Raw genomic sequence first — 22,652 nt, 5'->3', positions numbered from 1 at the left:
TTCTCTTGATTTTTTAAGACAAAATATGGGCATCAAAAATAGATAACTACTATTCTCGCATAATAATCCGGCATGTCTGTGATCTAGTCAACTTAGATCCCTTATCCTGATGACTACACAGTAGTTATCCAAGCCACTTCAACCCTTGATAATATCATCAAATAACCGGCTGGATTTGTGGAGCTTAATAGCCAGTGAAGGTTCATATCATATATTTATACCGCTGGATACAAACAAGCAGGTATTGTTGCAAACTTATGCGAACACTCAGACGTTCAGCATAAGAAAAAAAATAATCTCAGTAATGTCATACTTGCCATGATGATTAGACCGATATAGACGGCTGCAACAATAAAGAAGATTGAGTCACAGGCAGGAATGACTCTACGCCACGTGCCCGATTCAACCTAGCGCCACGACAGAATCTAGAGTATAAGCACTAAAAGCATCTGGCCACGTCTTCCTTTTCTTCCTATCAGTCAAAGCACATCGTTTTGAGATTGAATATGCCACATCAAGCCCATGGGATACACTGGGTCTCCCTAGTCGGAAATCTGATATATCAGCCCGGCGATCCTCACAGACGAACCCGGTCGGATATCGTGCTTGGCTTCAAGTCAACACAAGCGAAGGAGATTGACTACTTCGCCGAGTCCTTTGCTCGCGAAGTGAATGAACACACAGTAACTGAGCGGGCAAAATATCCCGCAAAGTACGACCCGCCCCGCCCGGACGACATTCTTATAGATGACGCCACGGCTCAGCGACTTAACCGCGTTGTGTACAAATGGCGCACAAACCTCAATAGCGGATTCACACCGTGGCTAGACGTGCGCTGGACTGGTAGCAAAGCACTATGCGCGCATAGATCCGACGTCAGTGAAGCGCGCAAGGAAGACGACCCGATACGGCAGAAAGAGGAGGATGATGGGTTCACAGTCGGCTGTTCTTGCCCACTGCCATGGAAGGAGAGGAAAGCATCCGCGTTCCTGCGCCAGTATATGTTTAACAACTGCTACAATTTCTACCGCGCAAATCGGGGCGCCTTTTTGAACCTGGAGCTTGTCAAAACGCTCCTTCTGTATGGAGAGATGGACCCTATCTTGCGCGCCTGCTCCCATCCGGAGGTCGACTATGCACAATGGAAGAACGTGACAGAGTGCTCCGACGTCCCTATCCAGCTCGGCTGGAAAGTATTGTACCAGCACACGTTGGATGCCTACCTGGCCCTTAATGTCATCTACTGCTTGCCCGAATCGTGGGATGCTGAGACTCGACGACGAAATCAGACTCATAATCCTGCGTCTCTAACAGAAAATGATTATAAGAACACCGCCTTGTACCAGAAAATGGTCAGAAGCTGTACATACACTGACCCATCACCGATCACAACATATCCACATCAAGAGTTTTTTGGGATCCCAAACGGACATTTCGAATACCACGATGAATACTCCATTGACAAGGCTCTTGCGCGCGACTGGCCTGGATTGAGGGACTTCCTCGACCAACTCAAGATATGCGAGGAAAACTGGTCTTTGGAAGAGCCTGAGTTCCCTTACGGACAAGTGCCATTCGAGGTCTTCCTTAACTGCGCTAAGACTATACCACATCTTCCATCGGCAGCGGATATACCTCGAGCATTCAACATTCTGCGCAGCAAGGGTCTACCTCCAGAGCTAGTGCTGTCGATCCTGGAGATGGCCGGGTATGACCATACACAGCGCCGACTACCCATTGCCCACGATCCGTTTCATCCAGACAATCGGGAGGAGCTGAAGAAATACCTGACCTTCTGCTGGCTTACGCTGGTCCGGTGCAATATGTTCGCACAAGAGCTGAAGGTCAAAATTGACTGGAAACGCGAGGTCCTCGACTCCCTACTCCGCTTTGTTGGACTGCGCGGTCGCAAGCAGCTTTTCAAATACGTCCACAAATACGAACCGGACAGGCGGGACAGAATTATCTATCAGTTTCTTGACGCGCGGGGTAAAGTCTGCCATACATTGAGCTTCGATAGATGACCCGGTCCATATAGAGTAGCGTTGGCCTTGCATGAACCGTTGGGGGTATAAAATGATAGATACTCGGCTCTTCCCACTCTTAACGTCGCTTCTATTTGCGGATACGACGGTTTTAGCCCGGTCTAAGCTAGTAGTACGTTTAATATATAAGAATGATTGGTGCTCACTTAGGGGATGTCCGCCATTGATACTAACAACTTCCAGACCCATTTGCCTTATCGCATTAGGAAAGATTGACACCCGATGAAAAGCGCACCGACAGCTGAAAATCCGACAGAAGTCCTTTAAACGCCCTCTCTTTTGTTGTCAGCAGGGTCTCTCCTCGAGAGGCTGAGGCCGTGCTGGTCTCGCTGAAAAAACCGTAACCTCAGCCGCACACAGGTGGGCCCTTGCATTGCTATTTGTTGTGAATGCTCAGAGGGGAAAGGGCAGAAGGAAGCTGTATCAACTACACGGACGTAGCCTACTAAGGATCGGATGCCATATGACGATTGATTCTCTATCTTGTTGACGATAGATCTCTTCAATCTTGTGTTTACTACGATATGAAGAGGGGTCAGATATTAGGCCGCTTATATCACGTGGCGTAAGTCAGGCCTCATCGTGTACACCTGGTGTACATGATGAAGGTCACATGATATATTCATATCACTATTTGTACTCCCAGGCGTGCCAACGGCGTTACATTTGTTTGGCCAACCTCACTCTTCACTCACACTGCATCAACGACTTTTTTTCTTTCTCTGTCACCAACACACACCTGCTTCGATACAGAAGAATGCGTCTCGTATATCTCGTTCTAGCCCTTTCTACAGCCGCCATGTCTAGAGCATCCGTTCCCCCGGAATATCTGCAGGCGAACCACAAGAATGGGGACCCTCCTCCATTCGGCGCTGTCGATGATGTACAGACAATACGCCTGAGTGGACAACCTGACGCAGTCGGCGAGACGCAACCGGCCGGCTGCCCTACGATAATGATCAGCACTGCCACGCCTGGGGGGGATCATATCAATGGATGGAAGGAAATGTACGTCTTCGACCGAGACTCTTCCTCACTCGGCGAAGTCGTCATTAATAGTAAAGTCTAGTCCGGTAGTAGCGGGCTTTGACTTAAAGAGGCTTGTCGTTAATGAGGATACGAATGCTACGTTGGTACGTGAGCAACATTTATCCCCTGAAACTGCAACCTAGACTGATGTTTGGCTGAAGCCCTACTACGTTGAAAACACCAAAGACCTTACACATATCACGCGCGTTGTCATTACCACGGCTGGAATATGGAGGAAGTATGTCCTGTTCCCTACTTAGTTTATCTAATATTCCGGCTAACGATTACACTTAGCGGATGGAAATATGCCAACAGTAATGCCTTGTTGCTAAAAGCTTTGGCCGGAATGCAGACAATACTGACCTAGTACAGACATACGCAACTCCCTTATCTGCGCCACTGGCCGGGAAAGCATCAACGCGGACATGAGCAAGATCCTCGTCGCTGCCCCTCAGTGGCTGAACAAGGAAGATGTTGCTGCTGGCGCAGCGGAGCCGAACGATATATACTATCACAAGAACACCTACCAGCGCGGGGGACCCGCTGTCGGTCCTGGGCAGGTGAAAATATCGTCTTTCGAAGCGTGAGTGTCTTGTCCTCCATCAACGTGACCACGACAGCGAAAGTACCATGCTCATTACACAGATCCCCAGTCTGGACAAATTCATAGCGATCTTCTGGAATAAAGATGTCTACCCGGCATTGGAGACGATTGTTATCGCGAGTCATTGTATGCTCACTCGGCCACTCTTCCCACTGGACACCACAAACTGATCCTCGTACCAGCACTTGGCGCTCAAACTGTCCAACGTTGTTAGACCACCCGGATTCTACCTGCTCCCACGAAGCAAAATTAACAGCCTAATCCAGATGCAATGCTCCGTCCCTCGCAGCCCGAAGACGGCCAGATAACTTACGGCGTCATGAACCCCGGCTCCTTCGCCTGGCTCGTGAGCGACCGCCCGGTACTTCCCACAGATATAACCTGCGCCGACCCCTCGGTCTACGACGCCTGGTACTTTGGTATCGGCCCCGGTAAGCCCAAGCGGATCCCAAAGTATGTTCGAGATGAGGTCCTCAATAACCGCACCCTCGTGCAGGAGCGGTATACCTCGCGGAATGTCTTTTATGGCTTCGGACTTGAGGATCATGGGAAGGGCGATACGCATTGCGAGGCGCAGTTGCAGGGAGCTTCGCATTTGGAGCGTGGGCAAAATTTCATGAAGATGTTGGAGAGTCTGCCTGGCGGCTTTCCGGTCAATCATAGTGTGGATTATATGGAGGGGATAAGTCATCTGGATTATCATATGGTATGTTTCCCTCTGTTAGTTTTCCCTGGTCTTTGATTAGAACAGAAGACTCTGCAGAAGGGTCCGGCTAATGCTTGCTGTGTAGATGGTCTCTGAGCCAATGCAGCGGAAAATGTTCCTCTGATTTAGAAGATAGGAGGACAACAAACGATCTTGATAAGCGCCGCTTGTCTGATAATATTACCCTCTGACAAAGATGCATTCTTACTCGAGGTCATCATCGTAAGACCGCTGACGAGATGTATATCGACACTCGCTCACCCTCCGGTCGCACATACCACCCGGGTTCTGCAACGAAAGCGCCATGATATGCAGGGGGTGAAACGTTGCACCAAATCAGTAGGGCATATCCCGTGCATCGTATACATATCTTATCCATGCCTATCATTACTGGGTGTATTCGTTGATCACTCTAACCGTGGTCAAGGCGTCGTTATTTGCATACGTACCATCTACGTCAACTAGTATCTGTACTGAAGTAAAACGGATATCCGGGTTTTAGGACCATTCACCACTGGCCAGTGCATACGTCTACATGCTGTGGACTGCTCAATGCTACTACATGTTTATTATCAGCGAGCAAGCGGTTCAAGCCAAAGGGGAGTTTTCCCTCTTTACAAGGGGGACGACCAGTTGTGCTATATTCGCCAGTCCCTGGTACTTTCACAAGGCGCTCTATATTATCTCAATGCAGTCGCTCCATGGTATTTATATATATTCCGAGCTAGCTCTGGAAATGCCATAGCCTTAGAGCAGGAGAAGCCGGTTCTTCAAGGTACTAAACCAGCTGAAGACTATATAGCTGAAGCAGAGCCAGAACCGCGTATTTAGTATTCCACCACGTACAAGTGCAGCACATCCAACAGCATTCCGCTTGATTTCTGATGGACTGACCTCACCGAGAGCCTAGTCACTAGAGAAGACATATTGATTGCCATGTATGCGATGCGGTAGGCAAATGCATGCTGCTACCCCATTAAGCCAGTGGAGATAGCTATTCTTTGCTTTAAAGAGGCTTCAGTGGAGCATCAAAGGATGCACGCTTGTAAGAAATGATTGGTGGCAATGGGATATGAAAGTGCTGTATATAATAAGATTATTCACATATAGCAGTAATACAGCTTTAGCAAAAGGCCCAACGCTTTTTAAACAAACCAGTAAGATTACCACAGCAGGCATATGGTGTGGAATAACAGCACAATCGGACTCAGATATGCCTGGCCCTAACGGGCATAACGGGACTCGCCAGTCCCTCATTCCCAAGTGAGCCGATAGACCCTCCCTCCCGTTCCCCTCGTCAGGCCTCCTATCCTCATACTCCACGATGACCTCTCTCGTTTGATAGATATTGGTATTATGGCCATGCCAGCTATTTCCGGTAGCATTAGGCGAACGACCTGGTAGGATCCGTCTCGTGTCAACGTCTTCCTCATCCCCTTTCAACCCATCGCTTCCGCTATCATGCCGATCATGGCCTTTCCGAACAATGGAGGTAACCAGCGTATCCATTCCATAGCTTTCTTTCCCTGTCCGGTTCGCCGTAGTCTTTCCGTAGGAGGCTCCGCTAAGGTTATTGTAGTTGGATGCGTCTTTCAAGGAAACCTGGCCGCGGAGGGAGCGGTAGAGGGGGCGCAGGGCTGGTGCAGAAACGCAAAGTATTGTGGTTGTCAGCTCGGAATTTGTCCAGATGACGGAGTCAGTCGTTGCGTCTGCCGTCGTAAGCATGCATTAGCCGCGCTGTGGTAAATGGTTGGGGCGAGGATGGGGCCTACATAGGTAGTCTGTTGAGACTTTTAGTGCACCAAGACTTGTCGTTCGGATGACACCGCGGATCCCGGCACTTCGTGCATGGCATATTTAGCAGCATACCCTGCAAGAATGGGATGACCGGTGAAAACCTACAAGATACCTAAACTAAGAGACATGCAAATCGTGATCTTCTCCTTCTGCTTGATGTTCAACTTCCAAAGTGCGTACCATGGGAACAGGGCAAGAACGAAATCCCGGACCGCGGACCACGCTTAGAACAGTTGGTTCTCCTATGCCAGGGTTCTGTCTTTGCCTTTTCATGATAATCGGTTGAGGTATACTCACCACACATGACAGTTGCAATCGTTGTAAGACCCAGCGGGCAGCTCTCTTTCGGGACCCTTGAGTCCAATATTTACTGTACAGGCATGCACTGCGCAAAGACACTGATCACCCACAACACACTCAGTGCCATGATCGTGATGTTCCAAAACCATAGAAATGCCTTGTGCCTGTTCATCGTCGCTAGACGAGCCTAGACAAGCCTTGAGAGTGCGATCAGCGGCGCGGGCCGGGTCCGGCTTGTCATCTGGCGAGTGGCAGCGGCCGGTCCACTCGGCTGGCGGAGAGCAAGCCCTAAGTGCAGTTCTATGAGCGGCGTGGAGTACGAATCCGGAGTTGGACCTATTGGGGAAGTCTCTGGGGTATGTGAGCATCGTCTATTACGCGCTGCTGCTTATCTTGGTTATTCCAAAGAGGATTCAACAAGGAGAGGAACTACTCAGGAAGTCGTTTGGCGAGGAGTGGGTAGAGTACCATCGGTCGACGGCGAGGCTTATTCCCTGGGTCTTCTAGTACTGGCGGTAGTAATATCAGTTCTGCCAGTAATCGATCATGTTGTTTGTCGTGAACTGGGTGGTCCTCGTAGTCATCTGGTTGAGCTGTATTCTATCCGCTAGCACATAGTATAGCACGGATACATATATCTACGTCATTGGCGAAAGAGGTATGTGGACGTCTCGAAGATTTCTGGAAAATTTTTGCACAGAAATCCAGCAAGGTGAATTAATACATCAATTCGAAAGAGAAACAAGGTCTTTATCCTTATTCTGTTGCTGCAAATCCCTATGGGGCCAGGCGCGCAATGGGCTGTAGATCGCCTGCAATGTACATGCCCCCGCGCACCCTTCATCACCATCTATGTGTTTCCTCAAAAGCTCGCGCCGGTAACCTGAACTGTATAGTCCAAACCAGCCTGCACCTCACTAGGCAACTCAAAGGGGTTATACTGGATGAGTTCCTCAGGAGTATTCACCACCACCAGGCTCGCCTCCTCGCTCTCACCAACAGTGACCTCACCCTTTCCATTCTCCAGATCAACGTACCGAACCGACCCGCTGTTCGTGCTACGGATAGCAAGGGTCGCAGTGAATGCTGCCTCCGAGGAAACAATCACACTCACACTCCCCGAGCCAGAGAGTGTGACCGGGTTGATGTTGGCTCCAAAATACTGTGGCTGGCGGTCCGATTTGACGGTGTAGGTCCCATCGCCAGAAGAGTCAAGGTTGCCGTATGTCAAGCTCTCCCGCTGCTGCAGGAAGACCTCGTTGGCAGCCTCACTGATATCGACGTACGCCATATGCGCCCAATACCGCCCAATAACCTTCGCGATGGGCGTGTCACCAACCAGGCGCTGCAAGGTGTGCAGCGGCGTTTCATTGCTACCGACATCGTATTGCTTGTTCAGCTGGAGAACAGAGTCCGTACCAAGGCCCGTAAAATTATCGGGATTGTTGGTCATGTATGTGAACAGCGGCCAGGACTGGTAGTAGTTGCCCGTACCTGTCGAGCCATCAACGATGACCTGGTAGCTGTCGCCGATGACCTTTTGCAACTCGATGACCGAGCTCCCAGCCTGCTGGTTATATTGCTCTCTGGCACTCGCGCACAGGTCAGACGTCATCCAGGTATCAGCGAACCAGTTCGCCAGTGGCTCCCACCATGCGCCAGTCATAGTCTGGTCTACCCAGTTGCGAACGTGGTAGGTGAGTGCGTGGCCGTACTCGTGCACCGTCACGGAGGGATCGGTCAGGAACGTGTTCACGACCTGGATGTAGCTGTAGCCTGTTGTATAATCAGAGCCCATGACGCCGGCGGCGTTGCCGTCGAGTGAGGCTACCGAGTATACGTTTTCCTTGTACCATGTCTCCGCTGTATCAGAGTCGGAGTTGTAGGAGAGGCCTGAAGAGCGCCAGCCGAGATCAGTCACAAAGCAGGTGTATGCGGACTCGAGCATTTGTAGTGCGTTCTCCGCGTCAGTGCCCGTTGCGCCGTAGATGCGGAAGCGCGCGGAGTCGGTATAGGTGTCGCCGCCGCCGCCAACGGAGGGGTTGGCTGTGAATTCAGACGGTTCAGAGCTGGAGTTGGAGCTTGCAGTGGAACTCGGGGAGGCGCTGGAGGTGGAAATCGAAGCGGGAGTTGATACGGAACCCGTAGAGATCGTGCTGGTCAATTGGCCCTGGCCCTGGCTCTGCGGATTGGATGGGAAGAACTGAGGTGGGAACGGGGGGGCCGGAGCTGCCAGAGCCCCGGCGGCGAAGACGGCCGCAATGGCGTAGCGGTATCTTGTTGACGAAGCCATGGTAGATCGGGGTCGACGTGCAGTGAAACAGGATTCGTGCCCATGCTCCTCATATATAGGGTTGGAGGAAGAGCCAAGACGGACAAATTCCTTTGCCCATTTAGGGCTGTTTCATAGTCGGATCCAGCTAGCCCTGCCAAGCTGTGCGAAGTAGATCATGAAACAGGGGCTTGATGCACCCTGAAACAATCCGTCATTGCGGGGCACTCTTATCGTAACGGCTTCGTACAGTCTCTGGCCTGATACGGGGGCAGTGAAAGATGTATATAGGCCATAATCTATTCTGTGCATTGTAGACTACTTGATAGTATCAAGATAGGATCTTGATCTGGATCGGGCTGTGTAGATGGAAGCATCATCAGGATACGAATGCGTCCATGCATATGGATCACGGTCTTCCACTTAGGCCCCTATAGTGGGATTCGAGCATGGACAGGTGTTCCTTGTAGCAAACTAAAGCACACGCAGTGGATCCGTATTAAGGAACTCATGACTAAACCCTCTGAACAAACTCCATGTGATCTTATTGCGAAACAAAACCTGAGGAACGGTTTACGCGCGCCTTCTGATAAGTGCTCCTAGCATGACAAGGCTGGCTAACTGCGTAATAAACAAACCAGGGGCAACCCCCAAACCGGACATTCCGCCCCCATTACTGGCCGGCAATCGCAAAAAAGTGTGCCCTAGTCTGCACTTGGGCTGACGATTGCGTCAGACAGAGGCTCGTTCGTCCGCGCTTGCAGTAGAAGAAAAGACATGGTAATGTTTACGGGGCGCGGTTTCGTTGGGAATCATCAATCATTTTGGGGACGGATAATCTGCTACTCGGTTAGATAATGCTCTAGCGTCTACCTCTAGTACTTACGATCGGTCGTGTCTATCTTGGCTATATGGATGGTGAAAACTATCTCCAGAGGCGCCATGCCATGCCAATTCTTGGGCCGCCTGGAGCACCCCAAAAGTGCCGCTAAGCTACCGTAAAGCATAGTTTTAATGAGTAGCTGTGCTATACCTTTGTCTGAGGATCACTCTGTCTGCCCGGATAGCAAGTCCATCTGCTGCGCTCTAGGATTGTCTTCCAATGTAGGGTAATTTTTGAGCGCACCTGCAGCGGTCTTACACCAGAGTTCAGCTCAAGCGAATACATTAGGCCTGGAATAAGCAGGGTCATAGAGAGGCAGCTCTCATGGATAGAGCACAATAAAGTATCAGGTTACTAGCCCAGTCCGGTAAATATCATGCAACCCCTGAAACTTGTATCGGACACGAGAAACAAATATGATACAGTATCAAGATTTGTTACCGCTATGTGCCACCACAGGGTGGAAGTATGAAGCTGTCAAGTCTCGTACAGTTCCATGCCAAACCTATACATCAAGCCAATACTTCCATTAATGCAAATGATTTCCACCCGTTGAGCTCCGCCTCGTGGCACCGGCCAGAGGGCGAAACTAATATCTAGCAGCAGGCCTAGGGAGTCGCAGAGGGTGGTTAGTAGTTAATATGGTTCTCTCAATTCAAAGCGCGTAAAATGTCTATTCCAGACCAGAAATTCAGAATCCAAACGAGGTTTGACCTGGCCTTACGGGAACCCGACGCGACAGCAACCCGGCAGGGGCGATAGTGAAGCCAGTCCGCCAAATACCTGGCGGCCGGTCATGGCTAGACTGGTTTGCGTTAAATCTATTTCCGAAGGGGCTTAACACATGTGACTGATGCATTCGTGCGACTTACCCACTATTAATGCTCTCCTATAATCCAAAATATGGCTTCGCAACTCCTCTAAGAGCCACGTGGATTTAGAGGAGAATACTGTAGGAATGCTGACTCTGCATTACGTGTTACAGCGCAGGCCCCAGGGCAAGGCAAATCCTCAAAGAATGAGTGAAACCAGTAAAATAGACTTGCTTGTGAAGAAACTCTATAAGTAGCTTCTTATGCGCCTCGATAGTATTCCTGTTCTTACTGTCTCTATGAAGGGCTCAACATAAACTTCTGATTCACAGCCACCCGACTCCCACCTCGGAGAAATGTCCCTGGTAGTAATTGCACTTTGTTACTTTTTATTGCAAAGGTATTTTTTTCCATGATTTAGCACAGGCACTGCATCAAAATCAGTATGCACCCGGCTCTCATCTACCGCATCTTCATGCTCCGCTTCGCCTAAACCTTGCTCTCAACATCCAACGAATCCCGACATCCTTTCTCCAACAATAATGGTCTCAATGATGGGTGTGCAGAAGAGGCAATGCCTTGACGAGACAGCCTGCCCAGCTGTTCCAGAGGAAGGCGAAGCTAACTTCGTGGACCCTTCGTCAAATGGTGAAAGGGGAATATATGCGAGCGATAGCTAACGGCAGCTTACCATGAATTCAACCGCGGAACAACGCAGCTAGTCATTGCCAGCGGGCAGCAGCCGAATATGCTTCGAAAATATAATGGGTCGCCGGATGCACACATTACTGGCAGCTCCTGATCGCTCATGCTACTAGACTAGCTCTGACCGAAGCATGCTTCATTGAATCCGATCTATTCCACTGTTTGTGTCTAAGTGGCAGTGAGGTAGGGGTGTATCTACGGGAATCCGGCTAGGTTACCGTATTAAGTGGCGAAAGCACCGTGCCATCGAGCCGGCCGGGAGGAGATGAGCAGGGCACAAACGACGTTAACAGTTTTGGCTTGCCCTCATGCAGACGAATGAAGCCGCGACTTGACTTTGGCTTGGAATAGCCGGCGCAGTGATAGAGGGACCCATACTTTTTGTTTACCTGGGGTTTCTTGCTTATATATGCTGTCAATACATTGTCTTTATGGCGCTGATGACGATTTGGCTTGGCGCTTTAACACGCCCGTTAATGCATCCTAAATGCTAGTTGAAGAATCATGATTCTATTGAAGCTGGAGGAAAGCCCTGTAGGGTCGCTGTATTGGATCTTGGTTAAAGTTGCATCCTTCATCCCTCCCGTAGACGGATTATGATGGCTTTTGATTCTACAGCTCAACCCGGTATATAGCAACCTGACGTAGCACGCAGCTAAGTTTAGCACACGATATTGGTGACCCGTCCTTTCCTCCTTAGGGCTGTTGTCAATGACTTAAAATATAGAATGAATGCGAATTATGGCCATAACTCCATCAATACTAGGTAACAACCTTCGCGGTCAGGTCACAGACTGCTTACAGCTATAATGCAGGCTCGAAGCTGTGAATACCAGGCTGCTTTTCTTTATGCTAGCTATGGCCCGACATCCATAGGTAGCGAGTACCACACGATGTGCACTAGTAGACCGTGTTTGTTTGCATTCATACTTATCTTAGTTACTCTGTGTATTTGGGGTAATTAGAATCTGATGAACCATATCACAGACGTGTCATGGTGTCAAGCAAGGAGAACAGTATCAATGAACATGCGTTACTTATTACTCTCAAGTCCTATAGGCCGCGGAAAATAGAATGAGATAAGAGGTGCCGGAAAGCCTGGGCGATAATATATGGTTCCTAGATAGACTAGTACGCGACAACACAAGAGCATCGCCACGGCTCTTATTTAGCCGCGCAGTCGGATTCAGGACTTATACTGCTGTAATTTCAAAGATACGTAGATAAATCTACCCAGTGACAAGTCAAATTCAGATTCCAACTCTACCTTGCCGGTGGATGGTGAGTATGGATCACGACATGAAAAGACCACATTTGACGCTACCTGTAGTTTATAAAGCACGACATCTAGCATCCCCTTCCGGAGCAGGCACACCAATCGTGGTAGTAATTGTGGTGACAAAAACTGGCTTGACGCTGCTGACCTGTTCAGGTGCAGCAGTAGTAATGGCGGCGGCCGGAACAGGCGGATGGTCCAAGGTCACAGGGTGGGAGTAGTCTGAGCACCAACCAATCGTTTTAGGGACAATTCCAGGCTTCGTGTACACGGAAGAAGTGGCAGTAGTGGTGGGTGACAGACTGGGAGACGATGGGGCGTGACGGGAATGACCATGGTGATGCGGGCTGGATGGAGAGCTGGATGCGGTAGGGCTTACCGTGACATAGACGGTGGAGACCGCGGTCGTGGCGCTGCACGTGGTGTCCGATGGGACGCTGTCGACACAGTGACTGCCGTTCAGAGGACTACTGACTGTAAAGCGTTCCCCCTGGGCATAGATAATGTAGACGTTGGTCCCGTTGATCGCGCTGAGCTGGTATCCCCATTCTGGGTTGGTATCACACGGGATCTGCACGGTGTGGGATTCATCCGCCGTAGGTATATCGAGGGCCAGAGCAACATAAGATGGAGGCCATGAGACAAAGTTCCAGAGATAGAGACTGAAGTATGAGGGGTCCGTGTCGACCGTGGTCCATTTAACAGTGATAGTGGACCCGGCAGCAAAAGTTGAATTAGCGGTCGGCTCGGTGATGCTGATGGCGGCCACCAAAGAATTAAAAAGTATTGCAAAGACCGTAAAACAGATGAAGGAACGCATCTTGGTCAAAGACACGAATGAATGACTAGGCGATTGTTGATGTGGAAGGACAGTGAATGAGCGACTGAGGTAAGTTGAGATGATCAAGATCAGCACACAAGGTGCCATGTGCGGTAAATTTATAACATTATAAAGGGTTCACCCGACGTTCCCTTCTCCGGAAATTATCGCTCCGCAAGAACCAGCTAATTGGTCGCGTTCCAGATATCAATTGGGCTAGTGACTTGGGCCTTTGCGAGGAACCAATGGGTGAAACTCATTGGCTGTGCCTTACGCCAAGTGGCTATGGGCTGCGGTCTAGTAAATTGATAGTGAACCAGTTGTAGCCGTAAGCGTACTATCCTGCCAGCCTACGCCGATGAATATGTATGACTCGAAAGAGCCCGGTACTCATAAATCCGCTGATAGAGTTCGCTATAGTCTAGGTAGGAGGTTACAGAGGAATCTTACCTCTTACAGTGAATAACTTCTCTTCCGATAAGCCTCCATACGCATTGAATAAGATATCGTCCTTTAATTCTGCTCCAAGGGCTACATCGGTCAGTCCAGGTGACGCTGTAGTGGTCACCGCTATCCATAGCTTATGGGGTCCCAGAGTGAGTGTCTCTGGTGCCTGATCTGACCGCAGAACTCTTGGATAAAATTGTAAGAGTCCGTGTCGGGCAAGCATAGTCCAACTGGGCCAGAATGCTGACTATCATCAAACCGTGACCGGACTGCTCCTATGTAGCTTAGCTAGTTCGCTCGTGACAGAAATAGAACATTTTGCAGATAAAGTGTTTCCCATGAAGCTGAACACTCCCTTTGTATTATGCAGTGCATAATATGGCTAATGGTAGAATAATGCAGAGCTCGCTTTTGCCTCAGGCTTCACAGGCAAGAGATCTATCAGTCCCTTTTGCATTTTCTGAAGGTAGATTGAACGAGCCAGCAAGATGGTGCTCTCTTCTGGCATATCACATACCTGGCCGTATTGGTGAGTTTTGCCAATGAGCATAGCGCTATAATGTTACCTGGCGCTGGCTTTGTGATAACCCGGAAAAGACCTCGCCTCACTAGTCAACATCCAACACCTCGTTTGACGGGTCATATCGTTTGATTATATCGAATGATATAAGGTGTCATATTCGGCATATCGAGATCCTTTTAGAGAGCCTCTGAAGCTATAAACTACAAAACTAAATCTAGAATATTGAAACCTTTGATATGTTTCGTTCGAAATCGACACTAGTAACCGCCTTTATAGCTCGCGTAATGATTTATTGTATGTATAATCATTGTCTATCCAGTTCATTCTTCACAAAATAACCCAAACTGTATTGTAAATACCTTCTACTCACCATACTATCTTACTACGAATATATACCTATCAGATTACATCCAGATCCGCGGATATGTGTGTGTGGAAATGCGGACTTGAACATAGCACGTACGTTGTGCAGCCTACACGTGTCATCCTTATGTCGCGGCCGTCCACTGTCTTAGCTACTCCTTCATAGGGAGGCCACCATGTTGGGTAGAATAGTAACATGTGTCATTAGCTTTAGCTACAGCACAACACCCGGAAGGGATTCAATTCATGCAACAACTGCAACACGATCGGCTCCTCTCAGGTTCTGAAGGCAGCAAAGGTAGAGAAAGGATACCAAGCAATTCCCACTGATTCAGAAATCTCTACAGCAGGCCCAATATCCCTTTACATCATGTTAGCAGAATGATAAGCTGGTATTCCCAAGTGCCTACCCATTGGTTAAACCAATATGGATACTGTGACTGCTTTAGTGATTTCAAAGGCTTTCCAATAATATGCAAGTCACTTACCCAGTCATGGTTTTGCCAACGACCGCAATTAGGTCTATGATCCCAGTTCCAGTGACCCCAGCAAGAATACTCCCAGTTCCCCTGTGCATTTGCTCCAGAGAGCAGCAAAGCAGAAGCTGCTATAATAGTGGCGAATCTCATATTGAGTGGCTTGAGTATGACCTTACCTTGGGTGCTGGACAAGTGGAGGATTTATAAGTGGAGAATATAACAAATGATAGGAATTGGGAGCGAGGAGGGCCTATTTATAATTATTGAGTCCTAAACACCTTCCATCAACTCGCCAATCATCTTGGCCTGGTTAAGTTTAGAGAATGTCCAGACCGGCTGATTTCATAGATGATGAGTAGACATTGGCAGATCCGTGGGCAGGAAACAGTTGCAGGCAATGGGCAGAGCTCTACCTGCTAGCCACCCATGTCCAGGTCTAACAATGGGCTAAATGTGTAAGTGAAATCACGAGGAACGGGTAGACTGACTAGGAATATCCATGGCACTGCTACATTCATTATATCAAACAACGTCAAAACTTGGTGATTACATCGGAAGCTACATGTAGCCCCTGCCGCATCGAAAAATACAAAACCTGTTACTTTTATCAATCAGTCACATCCTCTGCATTATACTTACTAGGTATGAGGTAGTACTAATATCAATCAACAAACAGAGCTCTCTTTCCTCTTGAAGTTAAACGGCAGTGAACATCTTCATACACATTTAGGAATCACAAGTTTGCATGAACTGTTCAGGGTATGAGGCTTAGAGTTCTCGGTCAGTAATAAAGTTATGATACAGATCATTCGAGCGTCTGATGATTCTCTTGGCTGCAGCTTATTAGCTTTGTCGCTTCACTTGCTTCACTTGCTTCACTTGCTTCATTGCATATGATCATCACCCCACAGGAAAAGAAACACAACTATATGTAAGAATGACGAAACTTGGTCAACATGAATTTAAGTTTGTGATATTATGTTTTTAACTTCACTTGATTTTAGAACAATCCTTCCCACCAGGTAATGGCATGCCAGAAGCTAACCATAGAATAGAAGACCCTCAGATATTTTCCTTAGCTTTTTCTTTTGCGAGACAGCTCCAAGCCTCGCTCTGCATACACTCAGGCATTTGATAAAATATCATAGTGTCCTAGCAATTTTAAAGACTCTACTAGAACAAGGTAAGTTTGATTGTTTCGGAGAGGACTTGCCGGGCATTCCGTAGTACAACGGACATAGGGTGGATGGTGGGATGAGCACGGAATATATTTTCGTGCTGCTAGAGATAGATACAAAGACGAAGGCCAGAGTTTAATTCGTAGTTTCTTACTGTGCTCTGCGAAAGTATGCCCATTTATGGCTGAATGACCCTAGGTAAATTGAGGGGACCAGGGCGGACGGGTATTAATTGAAGGTTAAAAAGGCTTGCAGTTTCCATTGTCAATATCTGCAGCCAACAGAGCGGATATTCATCAGGTTAGCCTATCAGCCTTTTTTGAACAGCATGGACCTTGCTCCAAGGTGTTCACGTTATCATCATGATCCGGATCGTCTTCCTGGGCTTTCGCTATGTTGTTTGGAAACCCGGCCAGTGCCATGAGTATCATAGTACGGTCGGCAAGGCAATAGAGAACAGGCATGGATTTCCTATATGACTGGAAATTTCCGTTGCAATGGTTGAGGTAGGCAAATGCAAATCTGCAAACCTTACACTCCGGCTGTCTTCCCTCCGCGTACGGGTAAACCATATCCACGGATGGGCGCCTAAGCAACAAAATGATTGATATCATTATGAGAGAAATAATAGAGCAACACTAGAATAATCTATTTAATTTATACAAAACATAAGCAATGACAAAACAAGAAGAGAAGAACAAGTAGCGGTGCCCAGATCGCTTTAGAAAGCATAATAGGCAATTGTAAAAAACGCCGGTCCGCCGTTCAGCGTATAACTAATGAAAGAATAATGACATGAGCAAGATAGCGTGACGTCCCACGCCCCTGCGGGTGTCTCGAATTGCCTGTTGAAGTGATATATCCGAACGTCCGGCATGGTTCTAGTTGAACATGGTAGGTCTCTGATGGACCGTCAGGCGCCGGTGGCGACAGCTTTGGAGAGAACGTTCCCTCTGCTTTCCACCTTCAGGCGTAAGTCTTGGAGCAACCTGGAATGAGGATCTCTTCTACGAGTGCGCAGGTACTCGGTGATGAGGTGAGCAAGTCTTCAGTCTATGCACTATGTGGTATCTGGTGCAAAGGAAGAGCAGTGCAAACCTAAATCTGCCTCAGTCCTGCTCGCCCCGACTATCTGCGTCCATCGGCATCGCTCGGGCAAATTCGAGAGTTTCAGTAGAATTCTTTATCTCACGGGCAATTTGGCTTTTCCTGTGTCAGAATCATATCTTGGGACGAGGAGACATTGTTAGGTCGTTGACGCAAACGCCGAGTTTAACGTCCAGCTGCGGACAACCACAGCAAACCCAACACCTGCAGTAAAAACACCCGAGACAAACATGTGGATTAGATAGTTCTAGCCTGTTAGGATGAATTAAGATGAGATTGGACGCAAGTAACTTGTATGCGGTGGTCTAGGCCGCTTGATGCAGATCAGTTTTATCATCCTGAATTATCGAAGGACGGCCAAAGCGCATTAAAAAGACATGCATGGTTGAATGGTCTGTTTAATCAAGACTCATCATTTATCAGAGGTTTAAATTTTAGTTAGTGCGTAAGAATTAGTATCAGTCTTGCCTCTGGGTCCCACTGCCATCGTGTTGTTGCTCATGTCACTCTCCCCACGGGCGAAGGCGATATCCAGGTTCCAAGATCGTCGCTTACTAGTCTACCCCAGCTAGGTAGACAGGGTACATGATCATTAGCCCCGGCCTACTGCTGCGAATGTGTATTCTCGGGCACCAGGGACCTCCTGATCTAGGCCCTGTTATCATGCTTGTCCCACATGGTCAAAGCTGGCCCCGGGAGAGTTTATACGGCCGGCCCCATTTCCCCCTACCTAATCTTACTGCTGCAAAGTATCCTCACCCTCAAAGATTCCCTCTTCGAGTAACTAGCAAAGTAGCAGCAATGGATGACGTGAAGAAAGCCGAGCAAGGCGAGCAGGACCAGATAGATCTAGACCGTCCAGTTCCGCGATGATGTAGACTGATCCTCAACTCCAACACCTTTTCAGAGCCCTCGCTTGCTCACGAAACCCGATTTTCATCGACTACAACCTATGCCGGATTGTTCCCATAATGCCAATTGCGGGTTCATTGAATAGCTTGGTGTTGATGACCAAGCCGCACAGGCCTGGTCGCTCCCGGTCGGCCATCAGCTCGTGTGTTCTAACGTGCAGTATGTGGCTACTATGCTTACGGCCATTCTGGCTCTCTGAGTGACATGTTTGGCCGTCGTGTCTGCTTAGTTCTTACTGCTGCATGACTTTGCCATCCCAACACCCGAGGCCTGACGGCTTCCGGTTTCAATTCTGGATCATCACCGGCCAGCCAGTAGCATCGTGCGTCCTCAGAGGAACATGTCGCGTCACAAGCTCATAGTCCGGGCGAGGCGCAGCGTCTCAGAGTTCGGCGCTGCCTTTTCTGCCTCGCCTTGTTCCTGGATTATAGGCTATGCGTTGGCCCATTGGGTTACCAAGAAATGAAAGATCAATTACTGCAATGTAATTCTGTGTACATACTATACATATTATTTAATGCAATCTTTTATATAAAGGCGTAGGTACTGCTTTGATAGGCCACTGTCAACCTATTTAAGTTATTTTTAGTGAGTTGGATCAGGCCAACATTATAAATTGTAAATCACGGGCGGTTTAGTGAGGGTCAAAACCTGCCCCAATGCACAATTGAAACAAGCCTAACCAACGCGTTCACCCCAACAGGAGCCAATAAAGGAACTAGTGCCTCCTTCATATTTACAACCTCTTATATAGTTTAAGAACTACGTTGGCTGACTTTATCTTGCTTCAAATTTCCATATAGAGGCCCCATTAGACACTTCGTAATTGTCTAAGGGTGCCATTTATCTTCTAGATGAGTTATGAAAAGGATTAAAGTTGCAGAAAGTACAAAGGAGAGGCTCAAAACAAAAACTGAGCAATTAGGGACTTTTTACGCGCAGGCCTTGTAGGTTGTTAGTGCTCTACCCTTTTATCCACTAGTTCAAGAAGTCAGGAGCAGACATACAGTCCACATCGTGCTCCAGACCACCTGTCTAGCAGTTATCGGTCATTCTTCAAAGCGGTTGTGAGAGATATACCACCAGCCGATCCTCCTCTCAGAGAATAGCATGTTCAGAATGCCACGCTATGCGCAAATGAGAGAGCCACGGAGGCCATGATTCCATGCTAAATGAACAAGAAGCGAGGAAAGGACTGCTATTCAAAGAGCTTGTTAAAAATTGTTGTTGTCCGGCAGAGAATATCGCTCAAAAGGAACAGGTGGCAACATTGGCAATGCTAACGGTTGCTGGCAGTATTTTGTAACTTCTGGATAAACCTTTCTAACTAATATTGGAAAGTCTTAGTCGTCGTGTTGCAAACTAAATTTCTTGTGGTCTCCCTAAACAGACTCAATATAGCGGCGCCGCTGAATAAAGCAGAATACTGTTTCTTAACATTCACCCCAGCAGGATCACATCCAAACATCAGATTTGACTAGGAAGTGCTGATTTCAGAATAAATGGGACAGCAAGATTGAACCAGCAAGATATCACGGTCATATTCCGAACTGTGTGGCTATGACCGCTTACTTGCTGGAGACATCCACCTTGGTGGTAACTTGGATGCCCTGTGACAAAGGCTCTGTTGCCTCCTCTATATGAGGACTAGAGCCGCAGTCAGCTGTTTTGTGACTCTCATCACGACCTTTAGACCACAAGGCCGCGTAGTCAACCAAATCAACCGCAGATCCGCTCTCTCGAGGGGTGCTCGACTTGTTTGGGCCGGTGCTGTTGTTTGTGCGAGATGCCATTGATGACCATTTTGAGCTACCACGACTGCGAAGCGCGAATACCGAGCGAACACTGCGAATTAATGACTCAGGGGTTCGACCCTGTGCAAGCAATGGTCCGTAACAGGGCAGGCATGCAGCGATAATTGAACAGTTCAGCTCGAGGATCATGAAAATGAACTGCCGGGACTGGGTTGCTGAGAGCCGAAGAAAGAATAAGTCAGTGAAGTCCGCCAGTCCGGATATCGTGCACTATCGGGACACTCACAGATCATGGAGCGATCAGTGGCTACCTGGGAAGAGGACGATCTCAGAAGCACCAGTCTGACAATGGCTGCGACACAGCAACTGATCCAGACAGTCAGTCTTGCTTCTCTTGACGAGCCATAAAGCAGGACAGATGGACTTGTCAATGCTCCAAGCCGGAAGATGAGAGCGACGCCAATCTTTCTCCGCGTAGGCATATGAAGCCTCCATATAACAGGAGGGGAAAAAATGGGAACAACAAAATCTAAGGTAATGCTAGTGTCCACCTGGGACTCTCTGATTGCGACAGTGTCATACCGGAATCTGCCAATACAGGTCCAGGATGCGCTGATAAGATCACCTTCGAAGAGGACCAGCTGCGACTTTTGCGTTATTTCAAGCAACAAGGCCTTTGGCGGACGACATCTTACAAAGAAAATCAGAATCCCCCATCCACCCATTACATAGATCCGCGATCCAGGCGGCGATTCGGAACTTGCGCGTTGCGAAGATTCTCATATATAGAAACAAAATTGAAATCTTCACCACGGAGAGGCTGGCTTGTAAAATTAGGCTTGATACGAGGAGGCATTGAAGCGATCTAGATACCCCCCTCGCGGGATCGATCTTGTAATGGTCTATCCCAGTGATGGAACCGAAGACCTAGGCAGTAACGCTCAGACCGAACGCTGAGACCTGCGCGTCACATGTTAGTTAGACTTATGGGCTAAGCCCGACGCCGAGTACGCTCGAGTATGATTTGGAATACTTGCCCACGATGCCAGGATCCACCAGGGCTGTTCGGCGGGCCATATACCGAAACATAATCGCCGCGAGGGACAGGATAGGAAAAATGGCAGACACCATTATTAGAGCGGTGCCCACAACTGCGCGAACTTCTGGGACTTCCATCGTGTTCTCGTCGGCAGTAATAACGAGCCACCAAGGCCTGCTGTTGGCTTGGGCGAAACTGTCAGCTAGAGGGGAAAGAAGAACAAATATGAAAGGGATTGGAACAAAAAATACGCTACGACAGATGTGAGACTCGGCCAGCTGTTCTATTTTAGGTCCAGACACCTGAGGGTCTGCAAGGTCAATGTGGTCAGACAAGTTTTACATTGGACAAGGTTGGAGATGGGCAAATGGAAAACAGAATGCTGGCCCAGGATTGCCGCGTGCAGCGCCATGAGAATACGAATCTATGTATATGCAAGAACTGCGGGGCTGACGGGCCGGAAAGTAGCATAAATGCCGTATCAATATGCGAACCTCAAAATATGTATTCAATACTGCGGCATAGACAGTGTGGTTCAGCCTCTCAATTACTACCTGGAAATCATGTTTCGAGCAGCTTCATCTGTACTGTCTACGTTATATCAGAGCTGTGCGAACGAAGCTCGAGCGTCGCTTCCAACCCATCCAATGATCATTCTCACTCTCGCTCAGGTTTAAATCTAAATTTCCCGTGGCTATCATTCTGTCTTTTTGAGAGCTTTGCAGCAACTTTCCTTGTTAGGCTTGGAGTCAGGTGGGTTGCTGGGTAGCTGTAGACCATGGCAAACCCATAACGGGTCCAAGGCCAGAACCCGAACACGCGAATCAGTCAGGGTCAGGGTTCGCGCGGGTGTAACCCATATGTTAACCGCCAAGACCAATCTTGCATAAAGTCTCCTAATCAGGCTATATTCTTTGCATAGAAATGCTGATTATCTAAATATTAGATTCATACAGCGTGTTTGTACTGTTTGCCAGTTTCTAGGTACGCCGAAACCGTACAGGTTGAGGGTCTTGACCCATAACCAAACCCAACCCATGGCGGGTTTGGGGTCGACCGTGACGGACAATCGCGGGTTGTATCAAGGTTTAGGTCGTTGTTAGATAGGAAATTGCTCATCTACTCGGGTAATAAACCATCCTTTCATTTATGATTAACTGTCCATATGCTGCAGAATGAAAGCCTCTACCCGCAGTATAATAGGCACTGCCAGTGTCTTGGTGTGGAGGACTGAATCCAATACCATCACACAGTGCATAGCCAGGGCTGTTCACGATACTATATAGTCATAGTTTTCGAATATCGGCAATAGTATCGTCAAATTCAAAGCTTGACTATCTTGATCGTCAAATAATATCGTCGAGATCCTCAGGTGCCGATACTATATCGTTAAATATCATTGCCGATACTATTATCGTTAAATATCACATGATTTTACCTACTTATGATAATCTTTGCCTGATAGATATGAAGTTTTACAGGGTTATCCTGACTTATATTCTTAATAAGCTTAGGGATGTTATTCTGCTTCCCTTGAAAATTTTTCCTGCTCGACAGCTAAATATTTTAACATTCAAGACCACTGATTCTAAGGATTAAGT

At 48.3% G+C, this 22,652-nt stretch overlaps 5 protein-coding genes across 5 annotated transcripts; 2 read left to right on the top strand and 3 right to left on the bottom strand.

Moving 5' to 3' along the window:
• The first annotated feature begins 425 nt into the window (after positions 1–425).
• Positions 426–2,282, top strand: BDW70DRAFT_99620 (uncharacterized protein). The gene is made up of 2 exons (XM_073745368.1): positions 426–2,157; positions 2,229–2,282. Exon 1 carries the CDS (start codon positions 507–509, stop codon positions 2,022–2,024), a length of 1,518 nt encoding a protein of 505 aa, XP_073592956.1. The 5' UTR covers positions 426–506; the 3' UTR covers positions 2,025–2,157; positions 2,229–2,282.
• A 404-nt stretch (positions 2,283–2,686) lies between these two features.
• On the top strand, positions 2,687–5,141 carry BDW70DRAFT_142215 (uncharacterized protein). Its single transcript, XM_073737893.1, has 9 exons — positions 2,687–3,053; positions 3,115–3,178; positions 3,236–3,312; positions 3,369–3,388; positions 3,447–3,657; positions 3,728–3,804; positions 3,861–3,887; positions 3,945–4,384; positions 4,470–5,141. Exons 1-9 carry the CDS (start codon positions 2,803–2,805, stop codon positions 4,506–4,508), a joined length of 1,206 nt encoding a protein of 401 aa, XP_073592955.1. The 5' UTR covers positions 2,687–2,802; the 3' UTR covers positions 4,509–5,141.
• A 2,202-nt stretch (positions 5,142–7,343) lies between these two features.
• On the bottom strand, positions 7,344–8,786 carry BDW70DRAFT_170533 (uncharacterized protein; the record flags this gene model as incomplete). Its single annotated transcript, XM_073742953.1, has 1 exon — positions 7,344–8,786. Exon 1 carries the CDS (start codon positions 8,772–8,774, stop codon positions 7,344–7,346), a length of 1,431 nt encoding a protein of 476 aa, XP_073592954.1. The 5' UTR covers positions 8,775–8,786.
• Positions 8,787–12,160: 3,374 nt separating this feature from the next.
• On the bottom strand, positions 12,161–13,338 carry BDW70DRAFT_142212 (GPI anchored serine-threonine rich family protein). The gene has a single exon (XM_073737892.1). The coding sequence runs from the start codon at positions 13,247–13,249 to the stop codon at positions 12,485–12,487; it is 765 nt and encodes a 254-aa protein (XP_073592953.1). The 5' UTR covers positions 13,250–13,338; the 3' UTR covers positions 12,161–12,484.
• Positions 13,339–19,826: 6,488 nt separating this feature from the next.
• On the bottom strand, positions 19,827–21,188 carry BDW70DRAFT_152698 (uncharacterized protein; the record flags this gene model as incomplete). Its single annotated transcript, XM_073739482.1, has 5 exons — positions 19,827–20,227; positions 20,324–20,435; positions 20,471–20,702; positions 20,734–20,939; positions 21,069–21,188. 5 exons carry the CDS (start codon positions 21,186–21,188, stop codon positions 19,827–19,829), a joined length of 1,071 nt encoding a protein of 356 aa, XP_073592952.1.
• Positions 21,189–22,652: the final 1,464 nt, after the last annotated feature.

Source organism: Aspergillus foveolatus (genome assembly GCF_047715535.1).
Source record: "Aspergillus foveolatus strain CBS 279.81 unplaced genomic scaffold BDW70scaffold_57, whole genome shotgun sequence".
NCBI lineage: Eukaryota > Fungi > Ascomycota > Eurotiomycetes > Eurotiales > Aspergillaceae > Aspergillus > Aspergillus foveolatus.
This window is presented reverse-complemented; position numbering and strand designations above follow the sequence as displayed.